Source organism: Hippocampus zosterae, chromosome 6, assembly GCF_025434085.1.
Source record: "Hippocampus zosterae strain Florida chromosome 6, ASM2543408v3, whole genome shotgun sequence".
NCBI lineage: Eukaryota > Metazoa > Chordata > Actinopteri > Syngnathiformes > Syngnathidae > Hippocampus > Hippocampus zosterae.
Genome location: NC_067456.1, coordinates 7419958 through 7440270, shown reverse-complemented (window position 1 = coordinate 7440270; position 20313 = coordinate 7419958). Strand labels below are relative to the sequence as shown.

At 41.3% G+C, this 20313-nt stretch overlaps 1 protein-coding gene across 1 annotated transcript in view; it reads right to left on the bottom strand.

Moving 5' to 3' along the window:
- The window catches only part of ghra (growth hormone receptor a), a 32549-nt gene that overhangs the window by 9161 nt on the left and 3075 nt on the right, over positions 1-20313 (bottom strand). Inside the window, exons 2-4 of the mRNA XM_052068488.1 lie at positions 11581-11696; positions 625-760; positions 356-528 (exon numbers count right to left, since the gene is read on the bottom strand). Of these exons, the coding sequence (XP_051924448.1) occupies positions 356-528; positions 625-760; positions 11581-11692 (421 nt within the window). The 5' untranslated portion in view covers positions 11693-11696. The remainder of the gene's footprint in view (positions 1-355; positions 529-624; positions 761-11580; positions 11697-20313) is intronic.

Here is a 20313-nt window from a genome sequence, read left to right as displayed (position 1 = left end):
TATTCATGAATCTAAATACAACATTTTACATGTTAAACCATGACATGCAATTATATGCATTGGAGAATTTGTTTATTTGTTTTAAACACCCCCTCCCACATAAAGAAAAAGAAAATCTTCAACAATGCAGAAAAAACATTCAATCTGCAAGATTGATGCATCTACAAGATACAGGACAAAAAAAATGACCCGCCCCTGTTAAAAAAATAAAATACACTTAAAAAAAAGGTAAAACATCCGTGAATAATTCAAAACCGTGGGTATCGACCCGGTCGACAGGTTTCAAGCTGCATTAATCACTGCGAATTTAAAAGGAGGTCATAGATCGAAAAGCGATACAGATTGCGATACGAACCAATATTTTCCACAGAGAAGCAGTCATCCGTGTTGAAATAGGTAACGTTGTCTCGGCTGCGCAGTTGCAAGCAGTAGGGGGTCCAAATGGACGTGTGGTTTTGATCAAAGAAGCATTCTCGCCTCGAGTGGAAATACTCTGGACACTCTCTCCATTCGTTTTTCGTGGAGGCGCTGAAAGCAGGATTAAAAAAAAAAAAAAGCAGTGTGTCAGTCACAGATATGTTGCCTGCTTAATGGCATTTTTTTTGGAGTCACTTCTTCTCTCACTCTATAACGCGCTTCTGATAGAAGACTCTCAATGCTCCGGGGTCAGACAGGTTGTGGAAACTGCCGGGACTCCACCAGCAGCTGAATGTCATTTGATCCTGGGATGTACACTTTGTGAAGTGAGGTTCAAGAGGAGCTGCGGGACGCATTTGACAAGAGGAAAAAAAAATTACCGTAATCAATACATGAAATCAACTTTATTCACCTGTGTGAACTACAAAAAGCTTTAAGTTTCAAGCATGTCCTCACAGGCTTTTGAATCAATGGATTCCTACAAAATGTGTGCTAAATTAATAGATGTGACACATTGTTCCAAATTATACGTGAATTAAAAGTGTAGCATGTCAGCCACTTGTTGGGGGTGTGGGGGGAGGGGGGGGTGTAGAATTGGAAGGTTGAGCGTGGTTGTGTTTCTTGTATGTTTTGTTTCGTTTATCTAGTTTTATTTGGAATTTATAGAATTAAAAAAAAAAGAAACTCAAAGGAATGTTAGCCCAAAAAATAAAAATGATAAACATAATAAAAATTCCTGTTACCATTCCTGGAATCCAAGCACAAAATGAATCATAAAACATGCGTGAAAACTGTTCTTTTTGCACGTGTAGAACAATGAATACTTCCACATGACTTGCCGTCATATGCCTTTAGCTTTCAATAAAAGCCAATAAAATGAAAAACAGTACAAAGGTAACCTTGAAACTTTGAACGTTATTACAGGGATCCCCGGTACTTCTATTCCCATCCGTCATCTCCATTCAAAAATCTGAGGTCAACTCACAACGGCTAGTTTTCGACTTCAAACGTTAATTACAAAGTGGAGCTGACTCTGATTATTCTCCTCACAAGCAACACAAGCATCAAAAGACCTGATCGAAGGACTTCAATAGGCAAGTATTCCACTCAATGGGGCCTTTTATGACATATGGCTTTGTTCAAGCTCTCTCTCTCTCTCTCTCTGGCTTTGTTCAAGCTCTCTCTCACGCACAAACGCACATTAACTTGGTTCTCAAACCCCTCGCCACAGCTCACCACCGCCCTGTTTCCCATCAAGCGGCGGGGCACTGAACTCGATTGCGGCCATTAATAAGCAAGTGAAGGCATCATTGATTTCTCCTGCGGCCGCTTTCTGCTTTTGGTAGCCGCAGCTTGCATGAATCACACACGACCAGGAACACAAACGCGTTACGCCCAACACAAAAATAATTGCAAAATGCCACTTGAAGAGGATAAAACAGCATCTTAGGACAAAACAAATGGCTTTTGCATAACTATCAAGACGGTACTCTCTTAACCCTTTCATGCACCAATAATGATAACCTGTAACCTGATAACATGATAAGCTGTCCACCGTAGGTGATCGCCATCCTTGACAGGGTTATTATTCATTTTTCATATTTTTATGCATAAACAACACAGACCTATATACTGTATATGTGATTTGTTGTGACCAGTGTCGACAACCAACACGCAGCAAGACAGCTCAACAAATCAGAGCTTTTCTTGTCATGTTTCATTTTTACCAAGTCACTTGTTGCTAGGCAGAATTCACAGAACATGAGCATGACAATTTCTGTTATTCTGCCCAAAAGAGAAAAAAAAGACATCACAAAATACAAGCAAGTCATGCCATGCTGCCAGCCCAATGAAGGGGAGAAAAAATAGGAAAATCAGATATTCATGAATAAGCATAAAAAAATCCTTCGTTAGGTCATAAGCTTGAGTAGCCACCTGTTTCTAAACAGAATTCACGATGTGCAAACTGTTTAATTCTGTTCATTCTGTAATATTGTTGTTTTTGTCGTACGTCCATTTAAGTGACCCATTCCTTATTTAGTTCTTTTATGACTCGCTCCATCCAGTAGAGGAGCCAGAAAGCCGCTTTTCACTCTAGTTGTTGCCTTTTACCCATTAGGGGCCACACTTTGAAAGGCCCTAATGAGGCACTTCCCTCGCCACAGACAGGCTACATCGGTCGCCATATTGTGAAATGGTCCGTGGTAGCGGATGAGGCACCGTCGGCGTACATCATATTCTTCTTCCGGCCCATTTTGCAGGTTGAAGTCAAACATGAGGTAATGGCACATCGGAAAAAAAAAAAGAAGACGACACAGGTCGATGGAATAAGAGAAAATATGTACATGACCAACTATAATTCTTAAATATGTGGCCAGCACATTCTTTTTTTAATTTTTATGTTCTTCTGTGGTGACAGAATTCCGATTATGTAACCCAAATGGAGAATGTCATATGTTTCGTCAGCGCAGGTCAGAGTTAAGTTAAAAGATGCTGACTAGTAGAGCAAAGTGAAATGAAAGAACCGCCCGTCCGACCCCACACCCCTCGGCTGGCCAAAGTGCATTCTGGGACATTTAGAAGGGATTTGTGAATGGAACAGACTGGGAAGATTTGAACAACTAGAAATTACAAGGGCAAAGATAAAAATATTCAAGGTCCTGAAAAGGTCAAGAAAAGGCCCTGCAACAAGATTAAAAAAAGGCAATGTAAACAAGTGATATAAATAGCTGTCAACATCATGTGAATTTGCACCTTCAAAACAAAAGGTCACGATGAACATTAAAGTGCCATTGTCCAACTGCCGAAATGCCTTTGGAGGGTGGGGGGGACAAAGGGGGGTTGGGGCAACCCAAGCAAGGCCCCCCACCAACAACAACTGTTACATTGTTTCTTTTACAATAGTGGACCATAATGTAATTACTGGTATATGAGTGTCTTAAGGACAAAAAAAACCCCATAGATGGAGCAATTCAGAAAATCATGAACTGGCTCTCAGAAATAAGTTTATAGCTTTCAGGAACGTCAGAGTTGACTGATGCACTAATTTTTCATGAAGATCCAGTCTCCAGATAACATGAATCAGCTTGCATTATCTTTCAATCCACAAAACTGTTGATGTGCCTATGTAGGTGCTGCTTTTTTTGGTTAGCAAGTGAGTTCAAATAGCCACAGCAGTTAAGTGCTAATGAGAGTGTCGATGAACTAAGATATTTACAGTTACTCGCCGGTATATTTTCATAATGAGTAAAGGGAGGCATCTATTTGATGACCCATGGGGCAAGCATACCACCTGCTCCTGCACAAACAATGCATGCAGTACATTCCTCTTAGCGTTGCACTGCAGAATGTATGACATCATCACACAAGACAAGCAAACATTTTAAATGGAGCTGGCATCACAGTTAACTCTTTTGATGCCAGCCATAAAAATACAAAGGGAATCTCTTGACTACCAGAAATTTAGAACATTCTGACTGATCTTTCAAGGCTCAAAGAAAATTGTTTTATGGCTTCAACACAGAAACTACCAAATGAAGATTTCGACTCTATTTTTCAATCGCACAAAAACGTTTTCTATTCTATTAGTCATCAACTTCACCCAAATTACATATTTCGGACCAAAAAAAATAAAGAAAACAAGTCTTTTTGGGAAAAGAGATCTTATAAACAACAGGGACTTTGATACTAAACATTTTTGTGACCAACAAGCATGAAAATTTACTTTTAATGGCAAAATAATCACAGGTGCTGCAATTTTAAATGTGACAGACTTTACAAACTATTTGTACATTATTCAGTTGGAGTAGTAGTGTGTGTGCGTGCTTACTTGCCGTGCATGTGTGTGTGTGTGCACTACATCAATGCTTCTTCTAAATTTCGATCATTTCCATCATTTTTTTCTCTTTCTTGTGACTCTTTGAGGGAGATTGTAACAGTTGCATTTTCATGTTTTCGAAGCCAAAACGTTCGGACACACGTAAGCTCCTTCAAAAGAGATCCAATGCTGCCAAACGGAGTTCCCCAATACTTTTCTTCACCCATTCCATCAACCACCGCCCCCCCCCCCCCAAAAAAAAACAACAACAACAAAAACTAACTTAGTTGAGGGAAACTGACAGAAACTGATGTCAATGGTGCTCCTCGTTACAATTCTCATTGACGGCATTTCATGTCATCGGGGCTCACTGTATTAAGTATGAAATCCTTGTACCTGAGACTCAATACTTTGCTTTTTATAATAGACTACCACCAGGTTTCTCCTCTTCTTGTTTTGGGAAAGAAAACCAAAGATGCGACGCTACACCTTTTCCTCTACAGCACTGTGTAAACCACTGATTGATCACCTGAAAATATCAAATGATTTGGTTACTGTGTGAATTGCAGCGGCTTAGATGAAAATAATAAAGGCCCTCTCCATTTGTGTCACTCGATATTGAAAACTTCAAAGGTACTTTGGCTTTGACAAATGTGACATCATGATGTTAGTCTGTAAAACAAACCCGAAAGTACCACAATACAATGATAACTATTAATTATTGAATACAATAATTCTTGACAGCCCCCTAAATGTGAACATTCGTACCATTTCTTCAACAACAACAACAAAAAAAACCACACCCGCTTGTACGGCTTGACAGGAAAATGCGAACTGCAAACAATGATGATTTATTTTGCGCTCCAAGGCTCTCCTCTCCCTGCAGTTGTCAAGTGGTAAACATACATTTAGTTTGCAAATAAGACACTGTCAACATTGGAAAACGCTAACAGGACTCATTACTGTGTTTTGTAATAAACATCGTTGAATGTGTCCAATAAAGTTAACAGATGTCGCAATTTAAGTTCTCCCTTCAAGCAATCCATGGAGTTCAGCATGTTAAGAGTCACCGTAGTTATACAGTAACTCTTAAACATTTAGCTTATTCATGAATATCTTTCCTCATGTTTCTTTCCGGATAACCACGGCAGTCGATTTAATCAACAACAGAAATGGGCGGAATTTCATGAGCCAATCTGTAAACTTTTAGTCTACTTGGTCGAGGTGTATCTTCAGTCCATTTCTTCAATCCATTTCTGTCAAACCTTTTCAGTCTTCTCTGTCTTGCAGTACTCTTTGAAGAGTCTCTCTCTATCGATCGATCGATAGAGAGACAGACAGATCGATTTTTTTGGGGGGGGGATTACTTTGCACTTGTTGTCAACACACACCCAGAACACGTCTCTGTGGAAATGTGTGCACAGGCCGGCCGGTGTCTGTGGTTGCTGCTGGTTACCACCTCTGTGGTGTGGAACACACGGTCATGCAACAGCATCAATCTTTAGGCCTGACAAACAGATGGGGATTGAAAAGAAAAAAAAAAGGCAAGCACTAACTGGACACTTCTCCACATCTCCAAATGTCTTCCAGCTCCGGGACTGGAGTACAAAACACTTGAGAGTATGTTTGCATGACAACAACCAAGTCAAATTGGGGAGATGTTTTTTTCTTTGCCTTTTTGGGAATGTTTGACATACAAACACAAAAATGACAAATATGTTGTGATGTGCAAGCCAAGCCAGAAATTGGCAATGCCACTTTGAATTTGACTCCATGTGTGCTACTAAAACGCCGTCTCCTCCTTTTGGATTGTTCCTGACTACACAGTATGATTATTTCACTTATTTTGTCCTCCATTTTCACAGTTGCTATGTGAAAACGTTCACCCATTTACAACTGATTCCATGTTCCAAGACCGGTGTCATTAAAACAAATTTGTAATGCAATTTTGTTACCTACCTGAGATGCAGAGCCTAACATAGGATGCACACAGACCAAAAACTGGGCTAAATTTGAACATTTTTCCCCATCATTGGTCTGCTAGTCGAATATCTTAAATAAGATTTTCCTCCGTGGTTATTCTGTGCTGTTAAGAGTCATTTTTCCTCGAAAATCTGTTCAGAAAAGAGTTGAGACAATCGTAAAAATTTAACCGTTATTCACAGTGCTGCCTCTCACAGGTCAGTCTTGGTACTACAACAGACTCTGCATGAAGGACACTCGCAATTGTCATTTGAGATATGGTTTTCTGGTGTGTTGTGTTGCTCATCCCGAGCGCCACCCACTAAAAGCATACTCAGTCTGAAAATATGCAGATTTATTTTTTCCCCTCATCTTGTGTGGCGTGACTTTTTTTTTTTTAAGGGGCATGCGAGAGCGGAACACCATCTTGCTCAAACGGATCTTAAAAGCACGTGGGTGGACTGCGTGCGACAGGCATAAGGTTGGGAAAGACACAAGCTGTGCTTTTGTTTGCTCGCCCTATCAATGTCTTGTTTACAGATGCTTTAACGCTTGTTAAGGAACGCCAGCAAAGCACGGCGATTGATGGAAGACCATTTGAACCAACAACGGTCGATTCATCCAGGCGTTATCATCGCTTGTCTGAAGGCTTATCGGAGAGGTAACGCAAGCTGGAGATAAGGATAAGTGTACTGCAGTTTAGGGAAAAAGTACAGTTGGGTGCTGATGTGTTTCCAGCGATTTTACACGTGCAGCTAAAACATTTCGTCAAGAGTTGCATCCCACAACTAATCTCATTGACTCCTAGATTTTAATACTCAAGGAAAACACCGTTCGAGTGTACTTTCCTTTCCTGTGTTAATTCATCGCCGGGTGAGTCGTCAACTTGCAACAGATAAGCGCCTATCCCCCAAATGGACTGCAGCTCGGCATGCGCTTAGCTTGTAGATGTTGTTTTGCACACACCAACTTGAGAGAATTAATTGCGGAGCCCATTTGAATTCTGTTGCTAACAAAAACAGTGGCACCTACTGAGGTATGCAAACGGTTTGGAAGATGAATTCAAAGGGTAGTCTAATTGATGGCTACTCAGAAGCTACATGGATGATTTTAACCGGTTGTCCTCCAACGTTTAACGCCAACTAGTCAATTAACGAGCTCTCCAAGCACCACCATCATGACCAACATAAAAATACAGTAGCATAGGAGGCCGAAGTGTTCATTAAAAATACAATTAAGCTGAGGTTTTGTTCATAATTCCTCCATCCATTTTCCGATCCACTTTATCCTCACAAGGGTCGCGGAGGGTGGGGGTGGTCTTTGGGCAGTAGGCGTGAGACACCCTGAACCGGTAGCCAGCCAATCGCAGGCACGGGGAGAACATGCAAACTCCACACAGGAAGGCCGAAGATCGAACCCTGCACCTCTGCACTGTGAGGTCGACGCGCTAACCACTGGTCCACCGGGCCGCCTTTTTTTATAATTAATAATATTTAATATGACTGCACAGCGTGCAAGACACATTTAAGTTTGCATTCCACTCAAACAGTGGTTCTCAACCTTTTCGAAGAATATAAAACAATTCAATTTCAATTTTTTCAAATAATGATGATTTCAAATGGTTAGCGTCGTCCATAATCACAACAAAACATCAAGCTAATCGTCTTCTCTCTGCCTCCGTCTTCACTTCCTTTCTCCCCGCCCCCTCGACTGCCTCATCCAATCACAGATCACCCTCGGTTATTTTCATGATCTTGCAGACAATCGGAAATGACAGATCTCATAAATATTCTGCTCAACCCAATTGCAGGCTTGCAACAATCTGTTTCAATCCAGCTTCCCTTAGGTCCTGTCATTTCTTTGCATTCTCTCTAAAAATATTCTCTCCATAAAATTCCTCTTTTTATTCTGGATTGCAACTTCATTTTAAGTTGCCGGGTCCTCTCTGTAGTCGAGAGAGGGAAAAAAACTCACCCCATCTATAAAAGGAAGAAATGTTTTTCTACATTCAGAGAGGCTCGGATATTCCAGTTTTGTTTTTTTAACTTTAAAACCTGCTTTTTAATGAGTTTCTTCCGTAAATATTCTGTTCTTTTGCATATTCACATGGTGAGGCCTGACAAACACGTCCACCTTCGGCTCACATCGTAACTATTGAAAAAAAAAAATGTGTTGTGCGTGCCATCCGCAGTCAAAGCAACAATAGCCAGGACTATTTCATCTTGGCACTTCGGACCGAGAACAAACTAAAAAAGCACCACGTCCACAGCACATTCTTCCGAAAGCTCAGCACCATATCAGCCGAAAAGCGTTGCCATATTTCATACCGTCTCAGTAACAGCTCTGCTTTCCATCTTCCCTCACGACAACAAGAGTAATAGATTTGATTTTCAAATAGTTTGTCCTTAGCGCCAAAATATGCTTGGCTGACAAGTCTGTCGAACTTGGTGGCTAAAGCCCTCGCAAATATGCCAGTGAGGTTCTCTGAGGACACTGATTAATCGTCGTACTTGATGAATTATTGAATGCCAGCATATTTACACCACACTATAAATAGTTTTCAGATGTGGGTGTGTCTCATACTTCCACGGCGCAAACACCCAAATCCAGAAAAACCTGCATTTGAACCAGCTATTTGACAGTTTTGCCATCGGGTTCCACAGGTGCAAGTGTGAGTTTGTGCAACAACAAAGACGTTGTCAGAAGAAGACGAGTCACGGAATGTGCACGCTCAACACCAAGTCTTTTTTTTTATGGGTTTGGACATGCTGTCTTGAAATAAACATGCAGCTTGGATCAAAGTTTGCATAATCATGCACACAAATCAGCCCCATATTATGGGCGTGGGAGGGGGTGGGGTGTTGTAGGTTTATTATTATTTTTTTTTTAATAGTAATAAATCGGTCTCATTCCACGTCGATCACTGGGAATGAGCAGATGCCCACCTTTTGAATTATACCGGTCAGGCAAACACTTGACAAGAATCAAGACCGAAATTTTGGGAGGTGCTTCTGAGCCTGTGAACAATTTCAACTTGAAGTGAGCGAGAAAAGAAATGAAATAAAAAAAAACAACAGAAGGAACAAAAAATAAAAGAACAGCCAAACCACAAAATTGAACATTTTGTTTGTTTTGTTGCCCCAATCGCCTGCACAACACAACGCCAACAAATTCCATGAAAATCACCCCGGTGAAGTTTGCGTAATCCTGCTACGAGTCCAACACACGAACAGACAGCTAAATCAACATAACCTCTGTGGCCACGTCGTCCTCACTTGTCCAGTATTGATTTTCTCCAATGGGAAAAGGACTCCAATCTGCATCCGAAGCACTTGTACCTGAAGGCGTTGTCTGTTTGTCCTCCTCCAAACCAACTGATTGAAACTCATCCCACAAATATTCAACGGAGCTAGCAAAAACTTTGAGAAGGAATGACCACGCTCGAGACAAATTCAAGCACAATTCAAATTATTTTCAAGCTTTTTTTTTTTTAAAGTACACTACAGCCTTGCTAAATGAAATGCAGCACGGTTACAATTAACAATTATTTGAATAATTGAGGACTCTGCTCGTTATTCTGTCGATTCATCAAAGAAGCAGATTAAAAAATAAAACCTGTTCATTTCCATTCCTTTACTCCAAAACAGGATATTTCAAGTGGAAAAAAAAATTCAAAAAACATAAATGGATGATTCAGTCACTGGACTGCTCCGTAACATCTCAGGAAAAAAAGGGCAAAAATATGTTTTTTTTTTCCAAAGTAAAAGCAGATGTTTGCAAATGTGTGTGTGTGTGTGTGTTTTTTTTTTAATTCAACACAAAGATAATAAGCCTGCTAGGATGCGGGGGTACTGGCCAGAAATTCACTGGTTGGAGACAATTCAGAGGATTTGGACAATTAGGTCTTGAAACAAGTAGTCAAGGATCAAAACTGAGTATCAATTCCTTTAATTATTTTCCATCAAGGGATTCATAATTGCAGATCGAAAAGGTTGAAAAACATTCATCTGTTTAGACATGACACCACATTTCCTCATAGTTGCTGTATTCTTACGCTTCGGCGCAAATTAGTTCCAAAACTGAATTTAAACCGTGCAGAGCAGCAAACCATATTTTCCTCTCTAGAAACATTAAGTGAGAGTTTGTGCTATGAGACGAAAGGGATGCCAAGCCACAGTAACGGGACTCAACACTGCGACTATTATGCTTGCAAATGCCCCCATTTTGTGTGTGCGCGTGTGTGTATGTGTGTCTGCTGGTAGAAATTTCATCTGGTCGCACTGACAGGATAGCACGTTTTAATGCTCTTGTCGGTACTTGGGGTTGGTGGTGGAAATTTAGAAACCACACGCATGTATAGTGCTCTCTCCACTAAACGTCACCATCTGGGGGGGGGGGGGTCAACGTTGTCAAGGCAATGCCAAATCACTACAAGGCTTTTCCCCTCCTTGCAGAATGCCATCATTCTTTCACCTCAATATTTCAACTGGCTGAGTGAGAGTCCCCCCCACCTCGCACCTTGTCCCTGAATTGAGCAGTCACTGGACTTTGATAGAGCGGGCCCGGGGGCCGTCCGTGCGTTTACCCCCGGCGCTGTACTATCGATCAAGAAATCGCTGCGTTTGCTCAACCTTTCCACACGCATCTGCGCAAACAAAGCATTCTGCAACTCACGTCTGACATAAGCGTTGCCCTTAAACGAGTGCGTTAATGTTTGATAAGTCACGTGCAGACAGTCTGACACACTGCCTGTTTATTTAGAACCTGACGCAAACTTAGAACCTCAAGCAGGAAGGTTCTGTTTCACCTACAATAAATTATATCATTCTGATATGCGATTAGGACAATGAATATAATGAAGGTATTTAAAAAAAAAAGTCTGTCATTATATTTTTCAAGTTGTTCAAAAAAATGCCCATTTCACTGGGTAATTTGCAGCTGCCTCGCCCCTTCCCCCCCCTACCCCCATCTAAAAACCAAACCATTCAAATGCATACATAATGGTGACATTATAGAAAATGTGAAATAAAAAATCTAGAGTACAAATGAAAGGTACACAAATAAAAAATAAAATAATTTTTTAAAAACCTGCAGTTAGAACAAAACGTGCCGGGTGTATGTAGCTAAAAAGCTAAAATGAGAAATCAGATTTAAAACAGACTGCAGACTGGGCAGCAACTGAAATCAGGCATGTTCAAATCAGTTTGTAATTTATCATGCTTATTTGTGATCTTGTTACATTGCACTCGCTGGGATCCAGATGAAACCGAATAACGTGGCCCTCTCCTATAATGCCGCCAGGAACATAAGCTAAATCATGTAGCTTTGACCTGAGTTCTGCGAATTTGAGTTCCAGACTCCCAGAAAGCGGTGCGTCCCCCTACCTGATGGCGTGATGTGGTGCCAGTCGCTGACAAAGGCCGAGGCCGGAGACGAAAGCCAGGACGTGAAGAGAAATAGCAGGAGGCCGAAGGAGGGTGAGGACGCTGCTGCCATGATGCTGGGGAGGAATGACAGAGAGAAGAGTGAACGGGTAACACAGTGATCATAATTACCAAGTGGACTCCAAGATTGCGTGTGTGTGTGCGTGTGTGTGTGTGTGTGTGTGTTTGGGGGGAAGACAAAACTTCTGCCTTCCTCCCTACCCTCCTGCCCATTTTCATCTCAGAAACTTTTCAAACTTTGCTGCTGCAACTAAAAATGATTTTTTTGTGGATATGCCATTTTAAATATTATAATTTATATATATAAGAGAGAGAGAAGGAGAGGGAATAAGTGCCATAAATGCATCCATCTCTGCAATGCAAGCCCCCTCTCTCTGTTATTGGTTTGGCGATCGACTCCCCCCATCACAGGAAAATGATGACAGGCGCCAATGACTGGCCACGGAAGACAGCATTTCAGGCTATGGAGCAACATCTCCTGGGTCTCCCAAAAACGGAACAAATGGCTTTCCAAAAGCTGCGGACTTATGTGCACTGCCGTCTGATGAAGCTCGTCCGTGAATTGGCCTTTGGGGGGGGAGGGGGGATCCCCCCGTGTGACCTCTTTCTTTGCAAATATGCAATTTTATAACATTTATATGAAGCGCCCAGTGTATGTACAAATTTGGTTTTATGGCATTTTCTTTTGCGGCTTTTAATCAGGTGCATTTTGTCATCTGGAAATTATGGTACTCCATTCAGGTCTAGAGTACGTATTTATTCAAATTTAATTTACGAATACACTGCAAAAGCTCAACTTCACTGCCTGATGTTGTCAATATGTGTATGGTATATGGAAATTTGTCAAGTCAAGTCAAGTCAACAGTATTTATAGAGCACTTTCAAACAGCCATCGCTGCATACAAAGTGCTGTACATGGAGCGATTTAACATATACAATAAACAGTAAGACGAATCAGTAATAAGTAATAAGTAATAAGGCGGTAGAAAGCACCAAGCAGTAAAACCAATAGCAAATCTAAGTCATGCCGAGTCAAACGCCAAAGAATACAAGTGAGTTTTGAGGAGGGCTTTAAAGATGGGCAGCGAGGAGGCTTGCCGAATGTTCAGTGGGAGGTCATTCCAGAGAGATGGACCAGCAACAGAAAAGGCTCGATCCCCTCTGAGCCTCAGTTTAGTTCTTGGTACGTCTTTGACTTTGTGAATGTCAAATGTTTAATAGTGCGTTTCTTGTGCAGCATTACTAATCACATCGCTACTGTTTGGACCGAGAATCTCCCATCACATGACTGCTAAAGGCTTTCACACTTCTTATATTCCATTTAAACATTTAGTCCTTGTTGTGCCCGTTCTCCGATAGGTGACGCCGTTAAAAGTAATTGTATAGCATCAGTCATCAATATAGACAGGCAGCGCCAGGTCCAAGTAAATAAGCGTCTGCTACTCTGTAAGCAGACGCTTATTTACTTGGATGCGAGTTCAATCAGTCAAATCCAAATATAGGCCAAACTCTGCCCACACTCACGGCTATTTACAGCTGTGCCCCCGCAACTTGTTTCTGGGGAGGTATTAAAAAAAACACACATCCAAGAGGTAAACAGCTATTAATTCTCACAGTACATCAAATACAACATGCTTTAATTACCACCGCAGAAAGAGACACTGTTTGCGCATCTTCCAAACATGGAGCCCAAAAAACTGTTTTGTCTAAACTAAGCATGAGCAAAATTCAAAATTTACACTTGCTCAGCACGGCAGATTGTGTGCAGACGGTGAAAGCAAATACAATGCCCGAAAACGAAACGTAAAAATGCAATAATTTCACATTAATCAATCTTTTAAAACAAGAAATGTGTCAGTAAAGCATGAAAGAAACAAAGCAATAAATCATTGAATGTGTGTGTATGTGTGAGGGGTGGAGTATGGAAAGATTCCAGAGGCCACACAAGGCCAAGTCATACAATGCAAGAATTCACGCCAGAAAGCTATCCAGCCATTCACTCATCTGCCCTGACAGAGAAGCTCCATTTAAGAACAATTATTTTCCAAATTAGTCAGCAGCTCCTTTTATCCCTCGGCTCATTAAGCTTTCATCAGTCTCACTGTCACTTTTATAAAGCGGATGAACAAAAGATGTCAATTGATGAATACATGCAACAATGAACTAGAATGGCTTTCGGTTATACAAAGAATATTTTACTTGCTGATGTCATATACATCCACTGTTTAATGCCCATGCGTCCAAGACAAATGCCCCTTCAACTGATTTGATGGCCCCAGAAAAATAAATAATTCTTCTATTGGCGGCCACTGAAATAGTTTAGTCAAAGCTGTGTGTGTGTGTGTGTGTGTGGGGCGGGATGTACCCTCACGTGGATCCCGAGAACTGCGGCTCACCTTTGCACGCACCTAAATTTAGTCTGCAGGGGCGGTGGTGGCTCCAATCTAAAATATCTGCCTTGGCTCAGAAAAGGTTGGGAAACACTAGCTAAGTGCATTGGGTTAAACTTTCATTGGACGATTTCACCCCAGTGACTACATATTGTCACCCTAAACTGACCCCCTACCTCTAATCCTTGTCATATACCATGCAGTAAATAACAACCCCCACGTCACCATAACGTATGCTAATGCTAGGGATATAACGATAACGGTGTATATTCCCATTACAACGGCAATATCGCAATATTAAAATTGCCATGATATTGTCATCATGTCACGATATTAAACAGCAATATCAAAAAGACGAGATTATTATCCATTTTTGCTATTTCGGCACCCTCTGGTGGTTTGTTTATTCATGCGGTTCAATTTGAATTAGGCATGTTTTGACCACCTATGTTGAAGAACCCAGGGCGGCCCAGTGGTCCTTCGGTTTCCTCCCACATTCACATTGAACACTCAAAATTGTCCCTTAGGTGTGAGTGGATGTGCGTGGATGGTTGTTCGTCTGTGTGTGTCCTGCGATTGGCTGGCAACCGGGTCAGGGTGTCCCCTACCTACTGCTCGAAGACGGCTGGGATAGGCTCCAGCAACCCCCGCGACCCTTGTGAGGATAAAGCGGATCGGAAAATCGATGGAAGGATGGATGTTTAAGAGCCACGCTAAGCGCTAGATGAAGAGAAACATAAGACTAGGGTTGGGCGGGATTTAGTTGATATAGTATCGCGCGGTGTCTAAAAATAGCAACGGGGTCACTTTCAATACCGTCATAAATTAATGCAGTGGGCGGGGACCTAATATGATATTAAATATAATTGTTTTGATAGCACGTACAAATGTGCAGTTGTATTTTCAAATCAATATTACTACTCGTAGGTCATAAAGTAACTGCATGTGGTTTGACATTCAAGTCGTCATGCGACAGCCCATAGGACCCCATGAGACAAGGGACAAGACAAGCTGGGCAATACATTTCGAAATGCCTCATGAGATGATGATTGTTTAGAAAAAGGAAACAAAATGCATACATTTCAGGCAGGCGGCTGTCTGCGCAGAGATATTGATAGGTATAGCATAGCTATTGATAAATGTGGCTGCCATTTGGAAATGAGACATTATAAAATGACACGTCACTTATATCACAGCTAGCTGTTGTCGGCGATTAAAAAAAATGTGGATTAAAACAACTAAAACCAAACTTCTTTTCCAATATGACTCTGTATATGACCCTCATTAGTTAAGTTAATAAACCTGTACAAAATTATATGGTAGTTCCTCTACCTCACGCTGAAGTTAGTAAATTACACATTCAGCAACTCTTCAACAAAACATTACCATCAAATTATTTCATTTATCGGTCCAAATAAAATCCCAATCACTGCAGTCATTTTTCAGTAACAAAAATATGACGCTCGAGTAATAACTGCTGCTTGCACACAAACTGGCAGAGTTGTGCTGTTGCATGTAGATCTCAGCCAGCGACAAATCCCAACTCCCCCCCCTTAAAAGTCTGCCAGAGCCAATCAGAGAAGAGGGAGGCTTTGCATGGGTCTCATGGGGTCCTTCTGTAAACAGAAGGGACTTTTCAGTCAACTTTATACTAACACTACCACATACAAACACCCTAATTAATCATATGTGTTTACACAAGACCAGCTGACATGAAAGGGGGAGACTACCAGTTGAATGTATGATGTAGCAATAGTGAAAAGATAGACTGAAGGTTATGAGGGGAAGAAGTCATTTGCGTGTTGGAAAAGTGCATGCAATCACAAACGCTAAAAGGGCCCTGGAAGACAATACTCAGTTGGCCCAAGGTTGGATTCATATTTTACTGCACCTTGTTTTTCTTGTAAGTGACACCGAAAGTATCTTTCAAATGTTTTCGGTTTTTTTCCCGAAGGTAACGTGGGATACTCAACAATGACAAATCACGCCTGTCACTATTGCACGCATCCAGATGACTCCTGATTTTTCCCCAGAGGTTCCCGCAATTTTGGCCGTCCAGAGTCCCATCAGATCAATGTCTGCATGATATTCAGCAACAACTCCACTGCAAATGTAGGAGTGCTTGGAGCAGAAACTATCGCACGTACGTGTAGCGATTTAAAATGTTTCTACCGGCGCTACAGATTCTCATTCTTTGGCCAGTGCCATTGGTGAATTGCAGATGAAACAAAATTGATAAATAAAAAGATTATATTCTAACAATTACCGATAACTATGTTCTTCTCTCGAAAAAAGACACCCACATTACAGCCTTCGGCAGAAAAAGACGCTACGAATGTTACCCCATGCGATAAACAAGAGTTCACTGTATTATATATATATATATATATATTTTTTTTTTTTAATGTCATAAAAAAAATCAATAAATAAAAAGGCCGCTCACACCGGGCGTCCACTGTGCTTTGCATCCCACCAGGCAGAAAGAATGTGATTTATTCTTCTCTCTGCTTCATTTCATGATAATTTGCACTTTCGTGTCAATAAATTTCTCCTTTTTCTTTGACGTAATAAAATTAACTGACCAAATAAATATGGCCACTTATCATAGCTAAATAGATTTTCTAAAAACCAAAAATGTTATTTTGAGACCTATCATGTAGATCACAAAATTCTCCTTTGAGCGCCTTCAGTGATAACGATGCTTATTTTAAGTGTAAGTTGTTTGCAGCCAGAGGCAGGGACTGGTTACTTAGAGCAGTGGTCCCCAAGTCCCGGGCCGTGGACCAGTACCGGTCCGTGGGTCATTTGGTACCAAATATACACTATACTGCTGTGTACAGTCGTTGATGCAACAGATTCTGGGTCAGTCGGGAGAGCTCCCCCCAACCCCCCCCCCCCCCTCCCCAAAAAAAAGCTTTGCCTGGAATCGCAATTTTGATTAAAAATAGAAAGAAATTGCTCGGCCCTAAAACATTTGCATATCGTTTTGTATCACAAAGAAAGGAAAGCGATGGGAGACCATGTGGTCATTTATTCGGCATTCATGACTGCGCAAGTCGTATTTTGCTGTGCATGCACACTGTGAGGTGATAAACAGTCAAGCTGCCAGCTGAACACTGTCTGAGAAGGCGTCGCTAATGTGTTAAGAAGTTTAATCATGTTCCAGTAAAGTCTGCAGACCGGTGGATTATTTTAAATATCTTGACAAATAATCTGACGCACTTGTTGGAAAACGGCAAATCTTAAAAGTCAATTGAAAGAAGCATCAGATTGAAGAAAGAAACCATCTCATTGTTCAAATAATTACAGGCAAGGCTTTCGACTGTACGTCACCAGTCGTTAACATAATTACACGACTAATGAGTAACGTGCATGCACATGACAAAACTGGGCCAGGATCAGATGAAAGCAGTGCGACAACTCTCGCCATTGTCAATTACAATTTCCTAATAAACATACCCTTACCAAAGATGAATGAGAAAACACCCCTCTATTTTCAAGAAAAATCAATTGCATGTTGGCAAAGACACAAGCGAGGGAGGAACATTAACATTGAGTACACATTTACTGACAACTGGGTTTAATTTGAGCATTCTTCGCCGTTTTATTCAAAGTCAGCAAAGGCCGATTGTTCGATGTTTTTAAAAGAGTATCCGGAGCGATTTTCTTGTGGTGGGAGTTGTGTCAAGAGTGATTTTTTTTTTCTCCCCGTCTTCCCAATCTGCTCGAAAACAGTCGGGGGCCAAAGATCAGAGATGATAACCTCATTCGACATTTATGATGAACCACACACTCCACGATTGTAACCGAACGTCAGCCAATTCGGATCACCCTGAAGCTTGTGCTATTGCGGATACAAATATGCAAGTGTCACCCAAGTCATTCACCATCAGGACAAGAATTTGCAACTGTGATGCATATTTACTGTTGTCAGACAAGCTAAACGTTAGCCTACCTTCTGGCATCGCTGGTCTTTCATGTTACAAAACTGGGTTGAGATATTAAAAATCGGGATACGTGTGCCCCGTTGCCCATTACATTTAAAGGTACCAAGAAGTCAGTTGCTTCTGGAGCATTCTGTTCCATGCCTGCGATGAGCCTCCCCCCACAAATTGCTCCTTAACATTTGATAGTTGCTCCTCAAAATGTCATTGATTAGCAAAACGGTTCCGCATAAAATAAATATTTCGAGCCTTGTGCAATCATGCCTGTTGCACTGTATTAACCCCTGACATGTAAAATTTTGGCCTGTTTTAGTGCTCATTCTCCTCCCCACTCTAATCCTGCTCAGAGATGATTCTAGGTGGCATTTACCTGTACTTTACTGTACTTCATTTCATTAAATGGACTCTCTAATATTCCACAGCGCCACATCACGTGATAAACGTTGGCGACTCAGCATTGATTGCTATCGGGTCGTCCTGGAAGGGTGATTCTCCATCTGTGAACCCTTCTCGAGGTTCTTCCTGTTTTCTTCCAAAAGGGTTTTCCACAACTGCGGGCCTGTAAAGCATGTTTGAGACTCCTCTGATTAGGGTCTACAGAAATAAACCCGACTTGACATGATCTGAACAACAACAACAAAAGCAAAGAAGTCAAAACAATCTCTGTTCACACAGACCTGAATGCCAGTCCTGTAGTTGGTAATGAGATGATGTTTTGTTGTGGTTTTTTTTTTTTAACTTACTACTTGCTAATTTGGCTTGCATTACTCATAGTTTCTGCCATTTGGTAAGCTTTGAACTTAATTCAACCGCTTCTATTTTAATATTTTAATCAATAGCTTGTAAAAGTTAGCCTTTGAAAAGTTGTTTGATGGGGCTGAGGTTGATTCTTCCATTGCAAAATTCATCCGAGCGTGCCTTTATGGACTTCACAGAAAAGGCCCTTCTGCAAACTTTTGCGGAAAACAAACAAAATGTCATGATGCAGATGTGGATCCATGAGGACGAAGATCATCATGAGGTACAGAACAAAAATAGTCAAACCTCCGATTGCTTAACTGGATGTCTGCATGGATATGTGAGCCACCTAAATCGCATACAGACGCCACAGACAGTGAACATGAGCCTGCATGTTGCAGCAGGGAAGCTTTAGGAGAAGTAGGAGGAGCCTGCAAGGGAAGCAGCCAGCAGCTCTGCCTTGTTCCAAGTCCCCCTACCCCTGCCCCCCCACCGCCTTCAGACACACACTCAACCTGCGCAGATAGCATATACATGTGTGTTTTATACGGATGTGAACACGGGAAGAGGTTTTTTAACCTGCTCGCATTCGGATACGGGACGGCTCCGATGTTTCTTCCCGTTTCGAAAGAGAGACTGGAAAACTCAGAGTCAGCACGCTGGCGTGAGAGCAGCCACGGCTGGAAGGAGATCAGCACACACATCTGCGGAGCACCCTGGAGTGGGTGTCTGTGCGCAAAATCAAGTGTGCGTACCAGAGCAGGAACAGGGTGAGAGCAAGTGTGCACTCTTCCATAGTGAAAAGTCAACTTGGCGAGCGCAGACTTGCAACAAGTTCAGTTTCGAACCAGCAACTGACAAATACAATTAAAAATGATAATGATCATTTCTCCAACCACACTACCCCCACCCCTCCCATCCTCCAGCCTGGCATTTTTCCAACTGGGAAAATGTGCCATTTCAGAGAGTTATCCTTCAGGAGTTTTAAAATGTCATTTCTGATCCATCTGGATTTGAATTGAGCAGTTTAGTTTCATGTGAATGCCGCATATTCAAGCCGAATGCAACAAAGTGTAGATATTTTGAGTAGACTGTAATATGAAACTGTCACAGTAATTATATGTACTGTATATATCTATATATTGTTTGACCTTGGCATGGTTCATGTATCAGTGAGTGCTATCTTTGTTTTACAATGAGATTAAAGAGGACAAAATGTTTTGCATGTTTTTTTTTAATGCAGTTTCCCCATCAGTCTTGCCCAAATTGTATATTTCCACAATCACTTCGACAGACAAAGTGGCAGCCAATTTGGGCATCAGGAAAAAAAAAAGACTTCAAGACATCAGTCCTATACAAACATATTGTGCTAGTGGAGGTGGGATTGATGATCATGATAAACTATGGCTGTGCTCTCCAAACATAAAATGTTCCAATAGATGCTCTGAACCAGAAATGCTCACTATTTTACATCTAATGATTGAGACAAATCAATCACTAAAAGGGCAAAATAACCTGGAACAACTTGTTCGTGTCTTCATCTTCTCAATTCCCTCCTAATTGTTGTTGGCAAAGGGCAGCCACAGATACAAAGTCACTCT